We start from the raw sequence: 22790 nt of genomic DNA on the forward strand, positions 1-22790 counted from the left end.
TATCCTTATTTCGTATTGAGTGAGGAGGCGCCACCTAACAGACGATTATAGTACCGTTTGGTTAGAGGTTTCATCGTTCTGCCGTAAGCTGGCGCTCGTGATCAAACGTTTGGATCATTTATCCTCAGTACCCCGTGATTCTTCGCGATTTGCTCCAAATAAACGTGTAGTTTAATTATAATAGACACAATGAATTCATTGCGATTTGTTTCCCGGCGAAATATCCATCAGATTCGTCAATTTCATAAATGGTAGGAGTCATCCTCTATTAGTCGCATGATTTCGAGTTTATGGGAAACGTGATTGCATAACCTCACTTTTGTGTACATTTTTTGTACCGAAAGTAGAGGTACATTTCGCGTTGAAAAAGCCTGCACACTCTTTATTCGTTGGTGTAATTTAAATGTTTATTTAAAAGTGCTTACAAATGGTTAACAATACTTGGGTCCTCCATTTAATGTTGACGATTTTTATGTAAACGAATTACAACTATTTTTGTTTGAATACTTAGCACGATGTAAAGGTTCATAATTCGTGTTGTTTAATATAATTGTTATTTTCATTTTATTTTAATAATTTCTATTTCTTTAATATTAAATGCTATGATTAATTTATGTACCCCATTTAGTATTGTTCAACAGACTGATGCAGCCACAGCTACTGCCACTGAGGCGTCAGCTTCTGCTTCATTGAATTCGAGCAAGAGCCCAGATGTTAGTCCCAAAATTGATCAAATCGCCAATCAGATCATTGGCTTGAATCTTATAGAAGTAGCACAATTGAGTGAACTGCTCAAAACACGATTAAACTTGCCGGATGCACCTATGATGCCAATGGGTGGCTTTGTTGCTGCAGCTCCTGCTGAGGTATTGTGTAAACACGCGTAACATTTGTGTAACAACTTTACAGTGCGAGGAACACATCTGTACACTTTTGTTTAATTTCAGGAAGAAGATATAGAACCACAAGTAGTACAAACATCGTTTACAGTTAAGCTAACAGGCTTCGACGAAACAAAGAAAATTGCTTTGATAAAAGAGTTGAAGAATATATTACCAGACTGCAATCTTGTAAAGGTAATGTTACCATCTCATTTGCAACTCTTCTCCAAATAAAAGAACACTTGTTCTAATTTTATTAATACTTTACAGGCCAAGAAATTCGTTGATGCCCTCCCGGGAATAGTACAAGCGAATATTGTAAAAGAAGAAGCAGAAAAGTTAAAGACCACCATCACGAGTGCAGGTGGCGTCGTGGAGATCGAGTAATTGTTAAACATTAGCTTATGTAAATATTTTAAAGGAGATCACTGAAGTGGTTTGATAGTATTTTGTATTATCTCAGAAATCGATTAAGACTTCTAAAGAAATATCTTTTCCACTGTGCATTTCCCTAGAGAAATCTTTTTATACTTTATTTTCTGCGAGTTCATGGTTGCATTACCTCTTCTTTTGGCAATATTCACTGCATTGAAGGTATATACATATAATTAAGTTAATCATATATTTGTACATAAACGTCATGCAATTGTATTAAGCCAAATAATGAATAAAGTGAAATCCTAAAACATTTTTCAGACATTTAAGTTAAATCAGAGTACTCCGATACTAATTCGGATTTAAGTTAAGGTACTCGAGTACTCAGTTTCAATTTTGGAATCTCGAGTGCTCAATTCTCACTTTTGTTACTTAGTATACGTATACAGCTTTTCGAATACTCCCAACACCCGAGCAGCAGAAGCTCTAATTACAAATTAAGATAAGAGCAAGCAATTAAGTAACGGCGTAGATCGCGCGAAACGAAATCTGCGCCGCATTTTTGATCCCATCGATTACAATGTCTGGAAACTCTGTCGCCAGCCATAAATTCATCGGTGGTCTCACTGCTTATTCTTATTTAAAGACAGGTGGTTTGATAAGACTATTTATATGCTAAACGAAGTGTTTCAAGTTAATCGACGAATTCAACAACTGGCGCTGCGATAACAGTGGTATCGATAAAATAAGGGCCGTAGCAATTACACATATAATACGCATATACAATTAAACAGCTCCTGCGTGGACTAGCAAAACGCTGCAATAAATTTGAAGAGAGAAGCTGGAGCATTGCAATTCCAGGTGCATAGAATTGCAGGGGATCTATTTCGGGGTACGGGGAGGGGGAAAGCTATGAGAAAATTTTTTTGTTTCATCGAGCGGCCGCCGATACAGGGACGAACGTGCGACGGCACTGCGCCACGACGACTACTGCCACGATGGCCGAGGAGACTGACACAAACGATAAAGCGACGATGGAAAGTATAGCGCAAAATATACTCGAGGTTCGTGTCAGCCGTGATCAGGACAGTGCTCGATTAACGTAATAGTGCTTTTCGGAGTGCCGGGTCAGAAAGTGGCCGTGGTGACACCGTAATCTAAGTCACATTTTCTGTGATTTTGACAGATCAGTGCCGGAGGTGGGTCCGCGTCGAACGAAGTCGCTGCGCTCGAGTTTCAGGCCTCGCAGGTGATATCAAGGCTCGAAGAAGCTGTTGTCAAGGCGGCCGACGGCGGCGGCAACACCTGGAACAACCCCTCGGGCTTTTTATCGCAACCGAAAACCCCGGACGAGATATTAACTTTGATCCAGGTAAATACAACGCTAGCAGAAGCCATTGCCTCGCTCCCATTGGTCGATTCCATTCGTCTAGATCGGTGATTGGCTCGCGCGTTCCTCGAACTTCGGCGAGCGGCCATCACGTGGTCGAACGAATCGGTTGATTGCCACTGGGGTGGCCTTGTGGCGCCAATTTTCAAATATTCCAAAAGTTCTTGCCTCTATTGTTTACCATAACGCTTTGTTATTGCAATAATGTTCACTGGAATTATTACGCTGTGCATTTTATGCGTTTAACATCGAAGTCGGTAGTGGGAGCAGTAGGATATCGTTTTCAAAATTTTTGTTTTGTTTTGTGGAATTTATGTAGACAATCAAACAATAAAAAAAAAAGTTCACAGATGTATCTTGTAATCAGAGAGTCCTTAGTACTGTTCATAATGTATAGGTGCTATAACAAGTTAAATGTAGTAGTTGCACAGTGCTAAGAGTACGTTTAACGTTACACAACTGATTTGTTTAATATTCATAAGGAATGTTATACTCTATAAATACTGTACAATGTTAAGAATATTATATAGAGTGTCATGAATTATTCATTTGCCTATTGACAATACTTTTTTCCTATATGAGTCACTTGGTATGTTTGTTGACCTTGAATAGTCACTGTGTTATTACTAGTTGTACTTGGCTGATAATATGCAGAGAACTCATTTCTATAGCGATTATTAGCAATCGTACTAGACACATAACAGAATATATTTAATATATAGAGACATCCTATCAGGATACAGACAAAAACATATCTTTCCAATTAATTAAAAATATAATCTAGTGTGACCAATTTGTTTATGCCTGGAGGAGATATAAATGTCAATCCTGTTTTTTAAAAATGGGAATATATGTTTTTTTTTCTATATTCTGGTGCAGTGTTTATATTGTGAAAGTCATTCAAGGACGTTCAAACTCCCATTTATTTTCGGTACTCAATGTCAGGTGAATATCACAGTGAATGTATCGGATAGTATTAGAACCAAGCTTCACTGATTAATAATTTCGCAGGATCTAGTAATCCACGAAGACGGTCCACAACTAGCTGAGGATGGTTCAACAGAGATAGCAGCAAGTCAAGTGACCACCCTGCCAACGTTAACGGAGCCAGCAAAGTTAGCATTGATAACATACACGGTTTCCGCTTACGCGCTAGCCCTCCCGAAATCCCATGCTCAAAAACTAGCTGGTCGTTTGGCCGCTGACACGACCAGATGGCTCAGCCACATTTTTCGATTCGTCGATTGTGCCTCCTCGTTCCACGAGGACCACCTGGAAGGCTTGGTCAGGGTCACCAGGTTAGCCCTGCACCGGAAGTACCCTCGATACATGGAAGATGGGTTCACAGCCCTTGCAGCCTCGCCACCGTTAATTTACAGCTCGGTCGCTGCACCCTTAGGCGTGGTACAACATCTCTGCAGACAGGTATAGCAATTCCCGTACTCGGCGAACCCCTTGCTCTACGATTGGGACTACTAATTCTGAGGACGTACGTTTTCCAGCTTTCGTTGCCGCTTCACTGTGTAAGACCCATCCCCCATAACACGATGTTTGGGTCAAGGTACAGTATGGACGTGTCCGCATTGGAGCGACGATTAGCCGAGGACACGCAATCGAACAGCGTGACGCCGCTTCTAGTGCTAGCCGAGGCTGGTTCCGTGTTAACTGGACACTGCGATAACATCGCCAGGCTGCGTGCTATTTGCGATAAGTACAATGTCTGGCTCCATCTCCGGGGACACTCATTGGCCGCGTTGGCGTTGAACAATTCCGCGAAAGATCTGGTACATCCTCCCTACTCTCAATTTCCTAAACATCTCAATTATTATGGAAGTATTTTTACTTATGAAAATATTTTTCAGCCCTCGAAGGTGGCAGACAGTATCACATTACCCTTGGGCATTTGGCTGGGTATACCATCTTTGCCAGTAGTTGTATCCTTTTAATCAGACGTATGAAAAAGACAATCGAAACGTTTAACACTTTCACTGTCGCGTTTCCGAGAAATAAGTAACCATAATGTTACTGTGTGCATGATGATCCTTAATTCGCATTGCATACAGACATTGTACAGATTAACAGACACAAAAGGAGGTCGACCGACTCCGAGGGACACAACGTTGTCCTTGGTGTCAGGCTTGATGGCAGACTCCCTATCAAGACGTCTGCCAACGTTGCCCCTGTGGGCTGCGCTGCAAGCATTGGGTCGGGACGGTGTACATAACAGGTTGAAGAGATGCTTTCTGGCTGTGGAGGACTTGTACCATACGATCAAGAAATTCAATTGCATAAGGATATTGGTAACTTCCGAAAACACATTACTAGACAGCGGATTTTTATGCAAAATTCAGTTATGCTTTACTGTTTCTAATTACAGCTATTCATTTCTGTTGTAAATGCGTAAAATCCGCAGTCTACGCGTTACAATACCCATCATCTTCTCTGTCTGGGTACTGATTTATACTTCTTCGTGTCTCAGAGCCAACCTCCGGGAGGCGAAACAGGCTCCTACACGATAAACGAGCTGTTGTCCAGCCCGGTGAGCAATCCTCAGTTGTTCGAGGCTGTGGCCAGCGCATTAGTGTTTCAATTCGTGCCTGCGGACCGGGATTCCCAGTCGACAGAACCCGTCCCGCCGTATTACGACAAGCTGAACTCCTGGCTGGGACAGATCCTGCAGAGAGACATCGAGAACGTACAAATAGAGCTGTGCGAGATCGAGAATCACGGCGTAGCGATCCGCATCTGCCCGTTGGAAAACTCGAAGGAACCACCTTCCAGCAACGATGTAGATAACGTGGTCACTTGCCTTGAGCAGCAAATAGTAAGTTCATATCGTTCCGATAACTGCATGCGGTTACTAATGCAACCGCTGTGTAATGTAATCGCTGTGTTTTAAAAATGATTTCTTATCACCCGGTCAACAGGAAATACTGATGGCGACCGTGGAGCACAAAGAAACATTCGTCAAATTAGTGTCGGAGAATGACTCGTTGCATTTAGTGGAGATGCCGGATTGGGCAGGCCTAGGCGGCGTTCGCTATGCTCCTCCCACTTGGATCCATGTAATGACCGATCAAGCAAAAGACGAGCTAAATAGATTAAATACGCAACTGGTTGAAGCTTTGCGAAGCACAGACGCGGCGTTCTCTTTGGGCGAAGGAGGCGATGGTCTAGCATGTGTGCGATTCGGAATGGTCACGCAGGAGACAGGTCAGCCTCGAGCTATAAACCTGCGCCCACGCTGAAGAAACATCGAGCGACTCTTGCCGATGTTGCTTCAGTGTGGTCACAGCTTCTTTAAGATTCTTTAGGATTCTCGAGTATATTAGGGTTAGGAGCCGACATTGTCTGGTTCTCACACACCTCTAACGAAAATATATTTCCATAGACGTAGCCGAGCTACTGTCCCTAGTTTTAAAAGTCGGTCAAGAGGTGGAAGCTAGCTCCAAGCTACTGGAGACAATATCCGAGGTCGTCAAGCGCGGTATTGAAGCAGCGCAGACAGATTTGGAGAGGGAGAACGCGGAGAAGATGTGGCAGGAAGGTATTCTGAGGCACGTGCCTGTGGTAGGGACCTTTGTCAATTGGTGGAGCCCTCCGTCAAAGGAAACTGGCGTCCGTGGGCGTAGTTTGAATCTCCAAGCTGGTAACTACCCTAATTCACTTACAGTGGGCTGGCTTTTGGCCACGAGAAACGGATTTCCAGCCCACTGTGCTGCCGTTTGCAAATTGTACATTCTGCAGGGCTGACTGGAGTGCTTGTTCCAGGTGTTGTCGAGAGCACAGAGAACATATACAAGTACCATATGCAGCTGCAGCCGAATACCACGGTGATAAACGGATCCGGTGCTAGAACTCCTCCGCAGCCTTTAGTACAGACCCCAGTCGGTGCTGGTAGTCAAAGCCACAGTCGTTCGTCGAGTCATTCCAGTCTGCAAAGCGGCAAGAGCATCTCTGTGATCACGAACGCCGTATCCCATCCGCAAGTGAAGGAGGAATCCGGCGAGGTGAAGTCGTAGTAAAGAAGACGAGACGACACCGTTCATCGACAGAGAAACTCACAGCCAGGTCCGGTGGACTCGGCGGCGGACGAACACTAAGAGCGAAACGGTCGAAACGTTTCCCGCAGACGCTAAACAGTTTACACTCGCAGAGCAAAGCATTAGTCCCTAAAAGCATGCGTCGAAGAGCTTGGTAACTCGATCGAGGTAAACACGCCATTACTTTGTCATTCTATTCTGAATAAAGTATTTTACGTTACTTCTTCATCATGTCCCGTCGACCGCATTCTCTTCTCTCTTCACCTGTTTTGTTCGAGGTTCTAGTTTCCGGGAGCTCTGGTCTGTCGAAAGTGGCTTGTGTACTTATTAGACTGATGCGACTAAGCATTCTGGACTCGATAGCAAGTATCTTGGTACTGTCTGTCGTTCTTGCAGCACAATAGGCAGCGGTTTGTCACGCTAATAGACTGCGGATGCTCCAGAGAATAAACCCCTATTTTTATATCGTTTCTGCTTTTGATACACAACTTCAGTTTTAGCCCTCTTTCTTTCTGTGTTACGTACGATTACGTGTAATACAAGAATTTGTTTCCTTCAATAGGAATTTAATTAACCCTAGATAACTAAACTACCACGCGCGGAAATGATGACGTCAAGTAATCAGGAATAAAGAAACAGTATTGAGGAATAAGGCGAAGGAAACAGAAATTTTTACGAAGGATTAATTATCCAGGGTTAAGGAAACGGAAAGCTTGGTTGCGAGTATACTATTATACTTTGTTATGTATATAAGAGAGCATTGAACATCTGCAGTCTACTTGTAAGCCAATTTCATGATACAATCTCGGAACTCATTGACTTTGACGTGCGTCAATTCAGTGCGTAACAATCTACTAATAACAGTAAAAGTTATAACGAAGTGACTAAGTTATCAGCGATAGAACTTTACGCTTCATTAATTGCACACGTGTCTTCGAGTATGTTTCACAAAATTGCTCTCCCTCTTCAGTCACGGTTTTGTTTTCTTTTTTCTCTGAACAATGCCTCAGTTTAAAACGATGGCATACACAGCGACACGAATTTGATTCTCTCCTAAAGCACAACGTATGAATGGTTGCGACAAAACACAAAGAATCCTGATCGCATATTGTGAGACATCATTTGCGAGCGTTGATATTGGTTCGGTAAAATTTAGTTTGAAACGGCGTTCGTGCAGAACAATGTCCGGAAATCAAAGTAACAACTAACCAAAGAGACACTTGCATGATTACTGCAAAGCAGTTTCGGTCGTCTAACGGCCCAAACGCTGTGCAGTTCGATTGTTAGATCTACGGCAAGAATTGTTGCTATTTAATGATATGTAACTTACATGGAACTCTACTTCCATCAAATTTAAACAACACTGATAAAAATGTTCGCATTATCATAGTATTCAGTAAATTGTTGACAGATACCAATTAAGTGAAACAAAAAAGAAATTAAGGTGTATGTATATTTATGTACCAAATTGTTGTAATAAAGTATTACAATCAAATAAAATAATTCACGTGTAAGCTGGCATATTTGTAATACTTTCACTGAATACGTTTCTCGTTTTATGCTCATTACGATTTCTCGAGTTTCTACGAGTTTGAATTAGTTGAACATTATACTTACGTTTATTAGTCGATTGAAATCATGTCGAATAGGACCGCATTGGTTCTCAATTCCTGAAAAAACGTACAGATAAATTAGGGGAGAAGCAACGAATAAATGGACCGTGTCTCCTTACACTCCTCTCTGTCTTTAATTTATACCGCTGATAATTAGCAATAGAGTTGCAGTACAATTATCGGAGAAAGATGGTGAATGTTCTTCCCTCTATAGTTAAGAAACGAGACATACAAAAGAACAAATTTGAGCCGCGTTGAAACGAAATTTGGCAAGAGATCCCCGGTTCATTTTCTTGGTTTTATTTATTTTTTAATTACGCTTGGACAAAGTCGAACGTGTACGAACAAAGAAAAAGAAAAACAAAACGTAAAAAGCTTCGTTAGTTACTGACTAGGATGTATCCTCCTCTTTCGATCAGTTGAAAGGTGTGACGACGTTCGAACTCTTCGTCCCTCCCCCCAACCCCTCCGCGAAATCGAACCCTTACGAATTACAATTATAATTCGATTAACGGCTAGAACTAAGTGTGTTTCGCTATTCTATGCGCTATGACCGCACTTATTATTTCTTGTTCCTTTTATAATAAATATTACAACTATGTACAACGGGATCGAAACGTTCACGCCTACGGTCGACGGGGGTTGTTTCTCGTTTTCAACCCTCTCGTCGAGAAAGTCGACGAACTCCGTGCGGAAAGACTCAACCTATCAACCGGGGACGAGGAGTCTTTGTTCTTCATATCCCAGTGATTTTTCCATTCTCCTATTTATTTAGATAAAGATTTCTTTCACTCAATTATACCGTACCACCCCTGGCAGAAAATGGTCCATCAAGATCGCGATCGTGGCTGTTGAAACAATTATTTGGCCACGCGTTAAAAATAAAAAAAGGTGAATTCTTTGCCATAGTCATGAGTTCCCCTAGCATTGCTTCCTAGTATCAATAATAAGCAAGGTATTTAACGTTCTGAAATTAGTGAGGTCTGATGAGTTTTTACATGAAATACATGTATAGTTCCCACGATGCAGACACTTTTTGCCAGAGGTGATAGCATTGATAACAGCGTTGCATCGTGCTTATTGCAGGTTGAATCGTGTCCGGTTGTTGTTTCGTCATCGATCGTGTACCCGTGGTCATTGAAATGTGCGAAACCACCCGGTTAACAGGTCGAACACGTTATCGCAATCGTGATCCTATCAGTGAAAGGGCGCAAACACATCTTCCTTTCCCTTTCTTTCGTCTCAAACGTGTCAGCGCAGAAACCGTGAAAACGAAACGGCAGAGGAGAACGATACTCGTATCTCAATGAAGTTTTTAACATTTAAATTCAAAAGTTTGATATATATATATATGTATATATCACGCTCGCGCATTTGTTCCACTCTTCAACATACATACTCTCTTTCTCTCTCTCCCTCTATTTACACGCTCGATGAATAGAATGCGGAATATAAAGTCGTCCGCTGCTTTCGTTGCAAATTGTATCTTCATTGAATGATCGTTGGGCCTTCGACAGGTCGTACAGGAAGACTTTGCGCTCCGCAAATAATTCAATCTTGGGCTCATATTTTTGCTTTCTCTCGGGAACGACATCCTGGGCGTCGAGGGAATGCTTCCCCGTCGACGACAGTGCCATAGTTTTACGGAAAAATGCAAAATACAATTTACACGTTTGTCCTCTTCTTCGAGTGCTCGTCCACGTTCCCAACACTTTACCTAACAGCAGTTATACAGTAGCCCTTCACTTCTTCTGGCATCAATTAATAATTCTAGGCTTCATCTAAAAGTATACGAATAATTTTCTTTCACGTAACAATCTCAAGACAAGTTGCCGCCGGTAACATGATCCATCAACTTCTTTTTGAGACTTTGAAAGAAAATTATATTCTCTCAGATGCCCCTGATGATGAATCTTTGATTTTGAAAGGACTATGAATTAGTGGCCAGTTAAAGTGTCGAGAAGAACATGATTTCGCAACTGAATGTTATGAACGCGTTCTCCGAACAAAAAAAAAAAAACATTCTATAAAATGCTTCACTGGATAGTCGACACCGATTACATCAGACGATCGTAGAACAATTTTCGGTCATTTACAAGAGAAATGATGCGAACGTGACGCACGCACGACTCATTACGCTTTCCACCGTGCTTTTGTACTTAAAACGTATGCTTGCCTGAGTCTCGGCGAAGATCGTTCGCGAACGGTCCGCGAACGGTTGTTAATAATTATTGTTTGCCATCGTTACCATATGTCGGAGTACTTTTTTTTCTTCTCATTTTTGTAAAAATTCCTCGGACGCTCGACGTCTTTAAATTTAAATATTAACGCTGATAAATATACATCTATTTATATATATATCACTCGTTCTGTGTTTTTCGTGCGGTAACTTCTTATATGTATAATATGTATAATATATATATATATATCAAGTATATTCCTCGCAGAGACATGTAAAGTGTATATGTACTCAAACGTTTCTCACAGACAAATCAATGAAAATCTCGTTCGCGCGTCTCCCTCACTTGGTAAAAGTGTAAAAACGTATATAAAAAACCGTGTTCGTGGCAGAGACGAGTAAAATCGTTTCTTCGACATAGAAATCATGTTATAAACAATCGAAATAATCGACGAATCCTTTCGTGTTGCCATTGAAACAGAAATGAAAATTTTAATCACAAAACACGGCGATATTTTGTGTAGAAAAAAGCTGAACTTTCGCGGTTTGTTTAATCAACGCTTGACTCGAAGAAAATTTTACTCGTCCCTGGTCTGTGGTAATTGCGTATCGCGTTTTTCTGTGGTTTCGTGTTCTCGTGTAAATATCGATTAAAAATTCAACCCCCTACAGAGCGGTACAACAATATCACTCGATATAAAAAATGAACGCAAATCGACTATATAGGAATGGAGTTCGTATGACAAATTACAAGTATTAACAAGCCTATATAGAAAACTAATCGAAAAGACAAGTGGTAGGCCATCAGAAGTAATTCACTTAATGATAAATTCTAAACCGAACGCTGGGAAATCATCAACATCCTTTAAGAACGGCTCATAAAGGGTTAAAACTGTTCCCGTGTATATCTCGCTAAGTTTGAGATCTCCTTGGGGTGAGAAAATGGTGGTCTGCCATTTCAGCCCATTAGGCGCCTTTCGGTTATTCTGTCAGTCGCTCGTTTGTTTAATACTTTCCATAAACATTAGCGAAACTTTGCCAAACAGTGTGCTGAGAATTCAATATTAAAATCTGTCCGACCACAGTTTGATCCTGGCCCCGTACGTCGCAATCGATTCCAACTACTATTAAACATAAAAGAAGAATTGGATGTTGATTAATACATTAATAATTTCTACGATTCTTTGTTAATCTAAAATCGTAAGTATTGTTAAAAAAAAAAAAATAATAAACGTCTTTCAAAATGATTTTAGTGAAATCTGTAAGCGAGTAGGCTCACAAACTGTCATGGCGTCGTTCCTAACAAACTTGGTCTCGTCTCGCGACTTTAATGTTTAATCATTTGAGAACTACACGAGCTACGAAGCTGATACTTAGCAAAGACGTAGATCTCGATGGCATCAACCTAAACCGCTAGAAATTGTTTACTTAAAACGAATTCGAAGTCCCACAACTCCGACTATAATTAGCTAACAGGAGATCTCCCACCGGAATACGTTCAAACATGGCGAGCTACACACTCGATAGGCAATCTAGACGCTAGACCTTGTGCATCCTCGTGTTCATAGTCTTGAGAACTGAGAAACTAACAAGCAATAAATACAACGACGACGATCCTTCTCTAATTATCCAGCATTTTTCCGTCTGTTTCATCGTTCGTGTGCCTCTTAGTCGAGAAGCAACGATCATTTACAGAATATAGGCTAACATAAAATGATATAATCACTGTACACGATATACAAGTACAAAATCTCGGATATACAAGACCCCCTTCCTCAAACCATCACACAGATCTTTCTCTTTCTCTTTCTGGTATGTTCGAACGTTCGTGTGAACGATGGCAAGAAGAAGGATCGTTCTATTTACTCTCAATATTTCCACAGAAAATTTCCATACAATACCATTAATCTAAACGTGTTTCGGTTATCAATAGCTAATGAACTCCTGCCCGTTTCCGGCGACCTCCACGCGAATTTTTACAACGCAACATCCATCTTCTCGCTTATCACTCCAAGCATCCCTTTCGCCCCCATTTTTCCTCTCACATCACCGCAGACCTCTGATCCTGTCGCCACTCGTTACCGTACCCGGTGAAATTCGAAAACGTTGCCAAAAAGCAACCGGACTCCTCATTTTGATTGGGAAAAAACAGTTGGGACACCTCCCAACGTGCGCAAACTTTCTATAAAAGTAGAGGACGCGTCGATGCGCGCCTCCAGATCCTCTCAAGACTCTCCCAAGAGAATCGCGAAGGTGTAAATCACCTGGTTCGTCTCCCCGAATCGTATAAAACTCTGAAATTTCGTAAACTTACGTTTAAACGTATATAAATCCCACCATATCAAAAAGTGTACCAAATGATAATTGAGCTTTTTTTCGGGTATACCTTATAAAAAACCGAATTGCATATTGAAAATACGCACGTAAATCGTAAAAAAGGTGCGGAACACGATTTTTGATGAAGTTTCCCGAATGCGATGATATCGTTGGCGCGGGTCCATGAAATCCTTCAACCTTCAACGAACGTTGCATTTAAAAGAACAAATAATCACCAATTCCGAAATTAAAATTAAAATCAAAATCTTCGAAACTAAAATTGCTTGTTGGATCTTGAAACAACGTTCTATTCAAACTAAAATATTTCACATGATCTGAGAAGTATCGAACAAAAAGCTTTTCTAATTAAAAGGTTCCACAGTCCTGTTCTGTAATTTCAAATTAGCTAGATTGCAAAGGACTGAGAAGAAACATCATCCAAACGTCAATCACTAATGTCGATAATACTCTGCACATTCATAGTCCAGCCAAAATATTTCATATAATATTAGATCAATGCAAAAGTTCGTGCCCGATTATTATATTTTAATACGAAATCGGGCCCGAACGTTTGCACTGGCCTAATACATTTTGCTATCGGTGGATGCTCAGGTTTGGTGGATACGATTACTCCTCAAAATCCCTACTTTTGGGGGTTCAAGAATCCCTTAACCTTAACTTCATTCTAAAGGATAGTTTCATCCCCTAAACTCGAAAGGTAAAATTCAGATATGCTGAACCATAAATGCGCAGGGATTCGTCACAATCGATGACCGACATAAGCAGAAGTTCCATGCAGGGAACTTCATGGACCCTAATTACAGCGCGGCAGTTAACACGATTAGGTGGCCAGATTACAGTTCCGTGACAGCGTACAAGTTAGGGTCGCTGCCCTGTACTTGGCTGAGCGTGGCCACAGTGGTCTTGTTATCTTGTCTAGACTGTGCCCTATTGTATGTCCCGTACATGTTGGGCACTGCGCTGCCCTGTGCGGCTCCGTTGAACTGGTTCCTGGTGAAGTTCCTGTCCAACGTTCGCACCTGGTCCTGCATTTGGTCCTGAATACGGATATTAGGCGCCTTGTTGCGCACCAGCGACCGGAACTGATTCATGTTGGTCTGAGACCGCGATTCGAACTCCCATGTAGGCTGGTTGCTGGGGTTCGGGGGCAGCGGGCGGTTCTGGTTCCAGGCTGGTGTAGGACCTCTCTTCAGGTTCGCTAGATTCTTCGGGTCCAGCGTCTGCGTCTTCCGGGAGTCCTGGAACGTGGCCAGGTGCGCGGGTCCGTGCGAATTGTGAGACAGGGTTCCGGTGAAAGACGCCACGCTCGGGGTCCAAGGTGGTTCTCTACCTGCAATTCAAGGTTCTTGTACACATTCTACTTGTTTCTGATCATTCAAGGTCATTGATGTTTCCCCCAGAGCTGTCCAACTCCAATTTCACTTCTAGATTAGTTGGAATGCAGACTTGTGTATGTCCTTGTTAACTAACAGCAAAACTTTCTACTTCCCAGGACAGCTAGAAATTGCTTCATGATTGTAAAGAGTTAGAATTTGTTGGACAGTGTAATTGTCTGTTTTCCTCAGCTCTGGAGTGTGGATGGGGTTCATTAGTCTTACCGGGCCCTGCGGGGGCGTGCCCTCAGTAAAAATCACTAGACTCTAGTGTCTTGCACTGTTTGCTCAGAGTCGCGTACTGGCCAGGTTGATCTCCGAGTCCAGAACGGTGCTCAGCTCGTCCACCTGTCGACTGCTGATTATGCTGAGACGATTTGTGATCCCCGCCTCCTCCGCTCCCGTTAACACCCCCACCTCTGTAAACCGGAAACCGAAACGAACAAAGTTGCAGCATTATCTTTCTCTCGGACGGCTCTCTCTGATATCTAACTCTGTGTCACCTATTTTCTGAGGACATTCCGCGTATATCATTCTGTTATCATAGAACACTCTAAAGACAGAAATAGCCATCGAAACGCTATCGTAAAACAAAATTGTGTAAACACGCACGAAAGCGCACTAGTTTCTATCGTCAAGTCTTTCGTTTTTAAACATCGATCGCAACGAGTATTATCTTGAAAAAATGTTTCTAGACAAATTTTGATGGAACTTGGACATTCAACGATGCTGCGTAAAAACATATATACCTACGATACAGTTATTGTTCCCCTTTGTATTCGAGATGGAATATTTGTTTTTATTTATTTTTTTTTTTTTTCTATGGCAATTTGTGATTCGTTTAAGAATGACGATCAATAACTGTACTGTTGTATGTCATGGTGTTCTGCTGGCACAATTAAAGCGACATTCAAATCCTGAACACGATATCTATCGACACTGATCAGTCACATTGTAAACCATAACTGAATCCGTCCAGCACACTGTTCACAATAGTATAAATCAACTCATAAAAGAGGTCAACAAAGAAACGTACATCGTCTATTAAGCGAATGTTTAAATAAAGATTTGATGTAATACGCTTCATCGAGAGCTCTGTAAACCAACAAGGTCTCGTTACTGCGAACATCTCTGTGTACCTCACATCAAGTCTTCAATTCTTTAGCAATTATAAAAAAGGGACAATGTCGATCTCTCTACACGGTGGCTCTCAATTTGAACATGACTAGTATCATTACTATAAATACAATAGAAAAATTGTTTCCATTAAAATTCCCATAAAATTGAGGACCACCGATGCCTATAGAAAATTCAGTCCCTTGTTCTACGAGATTAGTATCAGTAAACCTCACACAGCTCTTTCGTAGACTGCGGATCTGTATGCAAAATAAAAATTTGATCAATCGCAAGAAGCTGAGGACAAATTAAAATTAAAATGTCCCTAGAATCTTTTAATTTTTTTACTGTTTTAAATTGGACCAACTCGTTTTTGGTATGAACGCATAAAATCCGCAGAGTCTACTCTTTAGTGTTCAATCTTTGTCGCGCTGTCTTCAGGAGTTGATAGCATGATGTACTATGTCATCTGAAGGATGTTCATCAGCAGCTACACTGAGCTAGGACTAGTCGGACTAATTGTCTAGTTGAATGTATAGGGTAAACAGATTGTTCCGAGGCTTTCCGCGACAAAGATCAAAGGCGGCTAAGAAATGAAAACCGAATAAAAAAGACTCATGCACAAACTTTAACATGCTCTCGTGCAGCTGACGTGCTCGAGCAGTCGCAGTAGCGTAGGACGGCGGGGGCGGCGTTAGCAAGAGAGGCTGCTTAATGATATTTTGAGTGCCATGAGCATTCGGATAAAGAGAAGGGGCTGTAGGCGGGTACGACCCTTGGCCTCGAAGGGTCCGCGCTGCTATCGCCTGCGAGGCTGCCGACGGTGGAAGGTACGGGTCCTGCTCGTCCACTTGGTGGTAATCTCTTCTAGAACAAACTCGTCATCAAGCACACCGCACCCTCTGGACGACCCACACTGGCTTAAAAAGCGGTTCGAGTTGACGATAACAAAAATATGAGTAGAATATGATGTCTCACTAATATGATGTCTCACAAATTAACGTGTACGAATTCTGTATGTCCCCTTGTCAGTTAGAACTGCACCTTACACCAATGTGGGACATATGGACCTGGCGAGTAATTAGCTGTGCACACTCACCGTTTCCGTATGTAGATCCAGGTGTGGGAGTCCACCCAAACCAACACGGTGAAGAAGAGGCCTGCTGCTAGACTAGCCAGCAGCATGAAGGTCAATCCATACCTGAGGGATTCATCAGTATTCATTAATACAAATTATTCTGGGAGACATTGGCAATCTCGAAATCCCTAATCAGCAATTCCTAACTAAACTGAAGCTGTCAGTTTACCTTCTCCAGTCACATGTCCCCGTTTCCACATGCGCTATACCCTATCTTTCATCTTTGGTGACTCTACACTGTATTTATCTTTGCTGATTGTTTGCAGGAATTAATTTAATCTAAGAAAAAGTCTCAAGGACATCTTGTTCTGACTCTGTCTCCTCGGATCTACCTGGAGCAACTTTCGGAGCAAGAAGTTTGCAAAAATCATCGTAGACTTACAGCCCCAAATGGCACAGACTCTTGGCAGCATGAACGTATTGCTTATGAAGAGGTTTGCAGTCGAGCAACGTGACCAGGCCCGAGATCAGTCTGTCTACGGTGTTCGCATGAGTCTCCAGGCTGCTGAGCTTGTGCTGCACCTTCGGGTCCTTGAACAACTCCAACGCCAGCCTTGTGATCTGGTTCAGGTTCTGAATCATGTCCTTAACGGTACTCTGGCCGTCTTGCAGTCTCTGAGTGAATGGGTTGCTCTGCGTATTGTCGCAATGGGTGTAATAAGACAAAACTTCTGAGGCCAGTGTGGAGGGTACAGCTCTGGTTAGGTAGCCGTCCGGCGAGACGCATAGGTCGCCTAACGCCACCGATGTTGCCAGGTACAGCGAGGCCATTAGCCATGACACTATCACCGCGAACAGGCCGAACACAGAGAATCTGGAAGATGATGTTCAGCTAATGTTATTTTTGGAAAAAATTATACTACAATTACTCCGGATTGTGTAAGGGGCTGCAAAATAGAGATGAATGGCTTTCGGGAGTTCTGACGCGGTGAATGGGCGTGGCTTCGCTGCTCTCACGCCCAGAAGAGGCGGGGCAAATGCTCCACGGAGAAATTTATGCGTTTCACACCTGCCGTAAGCTATATTTAAATTTAATATTCTAACAAAATCACGGATCAAATGATTCAACGGGTTATTATGTCTCGGTTCCAACTCAATCGCGAACGGAACTAGCTCTTCGACTTCACAGAGTTCTACAACCCCTAACTAGGCGCTGGAATGCATCGAGCACATAAATTTGTTGTGCACGGCTTTACGTTTATGCACCAGAATTACGATCTTATGAATAAATATGGGGTTGCGCGGGTTGCTGCGATGCCTGCGCTTGATTGCAACTCCACGCGCCTGCTTAAGGGTTGAACAACCAGAGAGTGCTATGGCACCGTCGGCTTTCTTTTACGATTCCGTCGCGAATGCGCGCGGAGGTCCCGGAGGAGCGTGATCGCTGAAATAAGCCACGGTTCGTCGACGATCATCGACCTCCGAGGAACGCAAAAAGGATCCCGTGGCCGAGAGAGCGACAGAATCCAGTTAAATCCAGACGGACCCCTTTTCTCGCACGGTTTTTGCCGTGGTCGGGCGAAGAGAGGGAACGGACACGTACGTTATGAGAATGCATCTGGAATGTCTGGCGACACCGACGACCAGCACCACGCAGAGAACGAGGAGAGCGCTGAGGACGGTCATAGTGATCGGCCACCTGAACTGCTCGATCTTCTCCCCCATACCGATCGCGCCGGCCAGGCTGATCCCGCTTAATGGTTTCCGGATCTCGTAGCTACGGTTCACCGCGATGCTGGTGTTCTGCTTCATGTTGTCCAGAGCAATCAGCAACAGATTCAGCATCGTCCTGTTGCTCGCGGGACCGTCGAACTCGTCGCCGAGCGAAATCAGCTCCGGTTGGATCTTCTTCTTCAGCGTCGCCTCTATGGTGTCAGTCTGGAAGACGGAAGGTCACGTTACTTCAGGGTGTATTAAACGTGTATAATATTCCCGGAATGTACGAATTAGGACAGGATGCACCCTCAATGTCGAAACAATGGGCATTGTCGAGGGCTCGAGGACTTAATGGTATTGAATACTCTAGTATAGAAGTCCCGATATATATACCGCGCACAAAATGGCGGAGCATAGCGTCCCCTAAGCCCTTCAAATATCGTATTAATCCTTCGGCGCGATCTTCAGCGAGCCGGTAGCCCGGATAAGATCTTTAATTAAAAAAAAAAATGGGATCTCCTGCGGATCGTGGGAAATCGGATTATTTATCTGGGCTGCGCGGCGGCGGATATCTCCTCCGGACTCTCTTCTTTTCGTGCTTACCGCCCCTGTTACGGTTGTCCGCGGAAGCTTCTCCGCGCCATTCTTGACCTAAATTAACGAGCGCCCAGCTAAGGCACATTTAAACGCGGGAGAAAAAGTGGAGCGCAAACTAATTATGAGCGGGTTTGCGGGTCTCTCTCTCTCTCCACTTTCCGTGATTAAAGTACGGGACGCGCGTACACGCCGAATAGACGAATGCCCCGGAGTACCGAGGAGAAAATTGATGTAGACAGGTGAGCACGCGGGACCGCGACACTGTTAACCGGGGAGAAACTGCTCGGATATTGTCAGCACCACGATTCAAAATATTCAGAACATGTCCTTAATATTCTGGGCACGATTGAAACTTTATTATCCGCACTAGAAACGTTTCCGAGGTAACTGTCTCTGCGAACGGTTGCGTGAAGGACACTTGGAAGTCAAGTTTGTGATTGAAATCAATTCATGATTTCTTCCACGTGACCTTTATCGACACATTCCTGACGCTTATCCGATCAACACGAGTCCAAACACGACACAATTCGGAGCACATGTGCCCGAGCAATTCACGATATACCGCGACTGTTCGGATAACAGAGGTTCTACAATATGGTGGATTCAACGAGTAAATACGATCCGAGTTGTACCGTGTTTGGGCTCATTTTAATCAGGAAAATGCGACACGGACGTTGGTGAAGGTTTCACCAAAAAATAATTGGAAACAAAAACGTCATCATGTACCTGGCAAGGCTAGTACTCTCTGCTTTTCAAAATCAAGTGTTTGCAGGATCGAAAAGATATTTTACAGGAAGCATGGGTGACGAAGATACTGCACAGGAAGTGACTCAGACTTCCTGAAAAATTAGTATACTGGCTTAAAACGACAGTGCTAGCGACAGATAAGGGGTCGACAGACTCGGACCGGGATTTTTGGTGATTATGGGGGTAGGTGGTACCAACCTGATTGCGCACCCCCATGATGATCCCATCGACGTTCTTGGCAGCGGCGACTAGCTGCACCAAGCCGTTGTGAACGTCGTCGTTGCCATAGAGGCCGACGGCAACGGCACCGCTGCAGAGCAACGCCAGGATGGCCAGCGAAAACTTCAGCAGGGTTATCGACCTCCTGGGGCGCGGCTTCCGGTCGCAGCATCTCGTTACCAAGTAGACCAGCAACACCAGCAACGTCAGGATTAGCCAGGCTGCGGGGATACTGCCAAGTATCCCGAGGCTCTGTCGATTAGAAAATGCGATACGTTAGTTACCGTCGACATAAGCGTGCTAACTGTCTTCTCGTTTTGCAATTAAAACCCGCTTGCCTTTCCCAGTTCTCTTTAATTAGACCTGCAAAATCCGTCCGGATTTGTTGTTTTTCGAAATTTCTCTATGATCGCTAATGATCCCCGAGTTTTTAATTAATGCCGCTCGCGGAGGACTCCGACCGTGCGTTAATTAAGATCAAACCAACCGACACGCTTCGGAAAATTAGCTAGACAGAACTGCGGGAAAGTTGAACTGATCGTTTCTGGGGATCGAGGCGATCGACGCTCTGTTTGACCGACGGTCGATAATATGTAGAAAGTGCAATGTGAGCTTTCAGCGTTGCGAATTTTTTGAGTTAACGAGTAATCTAATTTAGTGCGACATAATTAAACTATTTCCGTATAAATTTTAATTATACCGTAGCTCTTAGCGCAAGATAAACCCGTTCCGCATCAGTTGCAAATTTATTTCTTCCTTTGGCGATTTTAATAAAACACAAAAATATCTATATGAAATTTCCCGATTTTTTACCGCTCCATAATTATAAATAAACCTTGCCGCTGCTCGAACTCACGGGTCAAACGGATCCGACTAATTAGCCCGTAGAGCGCGTCCAATTGGGACTTATTGTGATCCCGGCGAGAGCAGCATTAAGGAAAAATCTGCTCGTTCCTTTCATTCATGCTAATTAATACGCGCTGCAAGGATATACATAGCCGGAGACACGTCGTCGAACATAATTATGTCGCGCGCAGTGAGACAATTATCGCAAATACCCGGTGTGTCATAAAATTGATCGCGCGTGTTGTCGCCGCCGGGACAATGAATGTTAATGATCCTTTGTACCAAGGCAGCCTTCGATAATATTTACAATCTACAACAGATCACGCCGCATTGCTGATCACCGCATTCTTGTTTCCATTAATTAAGCCGCACAATCAACCGCTCGGTATTCGGAGCTCACGTTAAAAATGCTGACCGGTCAAGGTTGTTAAAGCAGAGCTGCCGTTGTTGCTGCAATTATATAATTCGCAAACGCGCTGTTTTTGTGTCCCTCGAATTCTTACAAAAATTGATTTCTGACAGAACTGTGGTCGACGAGAATTACTAAATTAAAGAGACAGATATTACGGTAAGTAAATAATTTTTTCAAATGTTATAATAATAAATTCTTCGATTCTTTCAGTGCTTTTTACAGGTTGTATATATTTATTTTGCTCACAATGAAATTGGCAGTCGGGTTATAATATTAAAAAAAGCGTTCGCGACCAGAAGAAGGAAACTTCGAGTCTCTTTTGTCGAAGCGATTATCGCCGGTTCAGACCGAACCAGATCAATACGATATTCCGAAGTTGATCTGGCTTTCGAACGCGAGAGCAAACTTTCGCGAACGGGGCTCCGGGATTAAAACGAAGTGGGCAGGAACGACGAGTAAACTACTCGAAACTCGACAAACTTGATCATAAGTAACCGAACAATATCATTTCTCAATATATTCCCGAGTCCCCCGCGCCTTGGCTCTCCTCCTCTTGCGAGAGAGAGAGAGAGAGAGAGAGAGAGAGAGAGAGGGAGAACCGCCATCGCGAATCTTGCAAGGAGAAATGATCTACGGTTCCAGGGAAAATTGCGCCACAACATCCAGCTACAATACCATAATTCACTGCATACTTTTCCGTTTTCCCTGCCACTTATCTTCCGGTTAAACCAAGTTCAAGTAACCTCCTCTTTCTTATTGACTGACTGCGGATTTTACGCGGTAATCTTAACCCCTAACTTGTTATCCCATCGCACTGAATATATATTAATAAATTTTCACTGAAATATAAACATTTTCCTTTCTATACTCGATATAAAAATGTCGAGTCCACAGTTTCTCTTCGTATGAACAATAGCTTGTGGACCTGGTGGAAAGTAAACTTGAAATACTTCCGGTCCGTTAAGGGTTAAAACATCGCTACATTACGCACAACTGTTTAATCTCTTCAGGAACACTGGCTCATACGTGCCGGTAATTATGGAAGCACGTAAGTCAAAATTTCTAAACGAATTGACGATGAGAAGATGATTCTGCAAACGAAAACTTGGACCATCAATTTTCTCTTGAAAAAACTCATTCCTGAATAGGTTAAATGCTTTAAGGCTAGAGGAAATTTCTATAATCTAATTTAGGAGGGATGGATAATTTATCAGGGATGGAACCGTATTTTATTAGAAATTAAGAAGGAAACTGACTGTACTATACTATAATATCACTGAAATAGTGGACTAGACTAACTCTGCACCCGAAATTGCGATGCAAATTCGCACAAAGATCCGCGAATCAGCGATCGCCAGAAAGGGGGTGCTTTCGGCAGAAAAAGCTCGCAGTTTCAGGAGAGGATCGCAACTTTCGAGGCGTCCCGGGCTAATCCGAGTTTGCGACACCAGCCGCTATTATTTCTCCGTCGAAATTTGCATTTCACAGGGGCGGCGCGTCCGATTCAAGATCCGGCCCGAAATAGTGAATTCCGTTTGCGCGGGGGAAACTTCGTTGCGGACGGGGTTTTCGCGCGCGGCTCCGGGCAAATTTGATTTTTCCGCGGCGATACTCAAAAGCCGGGGGTTGGCCGTGCGGCATGTCGCGAGGTCAACCACCGTCGGATCGCGTGCGACCCCCGCCGGAACTCGATCAATCGCAACCCGAGTGTGTTCACATTCCGTTCATTATTTATAGGCGGCATCGGCGAACTTCTTCCGTAATCGCGGCTCCCGGAGGCCCGAGAAACCGCGGGACACCGACGACCCATGCATTTCGATCATTCAATATTCAGTTCATCCGAACAACCGCAGACGGAAGCATGATCG

General features: G+C 43.2%; 4 protein-coding genes across 7 annotated transcripts in view; 2 read left to right on the forward strand and 2 right to left on the reverse strand.

The window, feature by feature from the left end:
• The first annotated feature begins 82 nt into the window (after positions 1–82).
• Mrpl12 (mitochondrial ribosomal protein L12) lies at positions 83–1569 on the forward strand. Its single transcript, XM_076794021.1, has 4 exons — positions 83–251; positions 629–866; positions 948–1076; positions 1152–1569. The coding sequence occupies exons 1-4, from the start codon at positions 190–192 to the stop codon at positions 1266–1268; spliced, it is 546 nt and encodes a 181-aa protein (XP_076650136.1). The 5' UTR covers positions 83–189; the 3' UTR covers positions 1269–1569.
• A 603-nt stretch (positions 1570–2172) lies between these two features.
• Positions 2173–8203, forward strand: LOC143357491 (pyridoxal-dependent decarboxylase domain-containing protein 1). The gene is made up of 10 exons (XM_076794020.1): positions 2173–2320; positions 2443–2628; positions 3658–4071; positions 4149–4430; positions 4509–4580; positions 4710–4946; positions 5126–5470; positions 5574–5859; positions 6038–6295; positions 6418–8203. The coding sequence occupies exons 1-10, from the start codon at positions 2255–2257 to the stop codon at positions 6666–6668; spliced, it is 2397 nt and encodes a 798-aa protein (XP_076650135.1). The 5' UTR covers positions 2173–2254; the 3' UTR covers positions 6669–8203.
• Positions 8204–8412: 209 nt separating this feature from the next.
• Positions 8413–13910, reverse strand: LOC143357063 (uncharacterized). Its single transcript, XM_076793247.1, has one exon. The coding sequence runs from the start codon at positions 13907–13909 to the stop codon at positions 13652–13654; it is 258 nt and encodes an 85-aa protein (XP_076649362.1). The 5' UTR covers position 13910; the 3' UTR covers positions 8413–13651.
• Positions 13911–14010: 100 nt separating this feature from the next.
• The window catches only part of Tty (tweety), a 56194-nt gene continuing 47414 nt past the window's right edge, over positions 14011–22790 (reverse strand). For 2 of the 4 annotated variants that reach the window (XM_076793159.1, XM_076793160.1), the window contains exons 3-9: positions 19644–19916; positions 17989–18323; positions 16828–17259; positions 16407–16508; positions 15935–16171; positions 14417–14610; positions 14011–14148 (exon numbers count right to left, since the gene is read on the reverse strand). In XM_076793159.1, the coding sequence (XP_076649274.1) occupies positions 14439–14610; positions 15935–16171; positions 16407–16508; positions 16828–17259; positions 17989–18323; positions 19644–19916 (1551 nt within the window). In that variant the 3' untranslated portion in view covers positions 14011–14148; positions 14417–14438. The remainder of the gene's footprint in view (positions 14149–14416; positions 14611–15934; positions 16172–16406; positions 16509–16827; positions 17260–17988; positions 18324–19643; positions 19917–22790) is intronic. The other 2 variants (XM_076793162.1, XM_076793163.1) reach the window with 2 other exon arrangements.

The sequence above is a fragment of the Halictus rubicundus genome, chromosome 9 (assembly GCF_050948215.1).
Source record: "Halictus rubicundus isolate RS-2024b chromosome 9, iyHalRubi1_principal, whole genome shotgun sequence".
NCBI lineage: Eukaryota > Metazoa > Arthropoda > Insecta > Hymenoptera > Halictidae > Halictus > Halictus rubicundus.

What these genes read in the sequence shown, in the direction of transcription:
- Mrpl12 (XM_076794021.1), top strand. Translation starts at nt 190, where the DNA reads ATGAATTCATTGCGATTTGTTTCCCGGCGAAATATCCATCAGATTCGT. An exon ending in ATTCGTCAATTTCATAAATG is followed by an intron (nt 252 to 628) that starts GTAGGAGTCATC and finishes TACCCCATTTAG; the next exon opens with TATTGTTCAACAGACTGATG. An exon ending in TTGCTGCAGCTCCTGCTGAG is followed by an intron (nt 867 to 947) that starts GTATTGTGTAAA and finishes GTTTAATTTCAG; the next exon opens with GAAGAAGATATAGAACCACA.
- LOC143357063 (XM_076793247.1), bottom strand. Translation starts at nt 13,909, where the DNA reads ATGAATCAGTTCCGGTCGCTGGTGCGCAACAAGGCGCCTAATATCCGT.
- LOC143357491 (XM_076794020.1), top strand. Translation starts at nt 2,255, where the DNA reads ATGGCCGAGGAGACTGACACAAACGATAAAGCGACGATGGAAAGTATA. An exon ending in AGATATTAACTTTGATCCAG is followed by an intron (nt 2,629 to 3,657) that starts GTAAATACAACG and finishes ATAATTTCGCAG; the next exon opens with GATCTAGTAATCCACGAAGA. An exon ending in TACCATCTTTGCCAGTAGTT is followed by an intron (nt 4,581 to 4,709) that starts GTATCCTTTTAA and finishes CATTGCATACAG; the next exon opens with ACATTGTACAGATTAACAGA.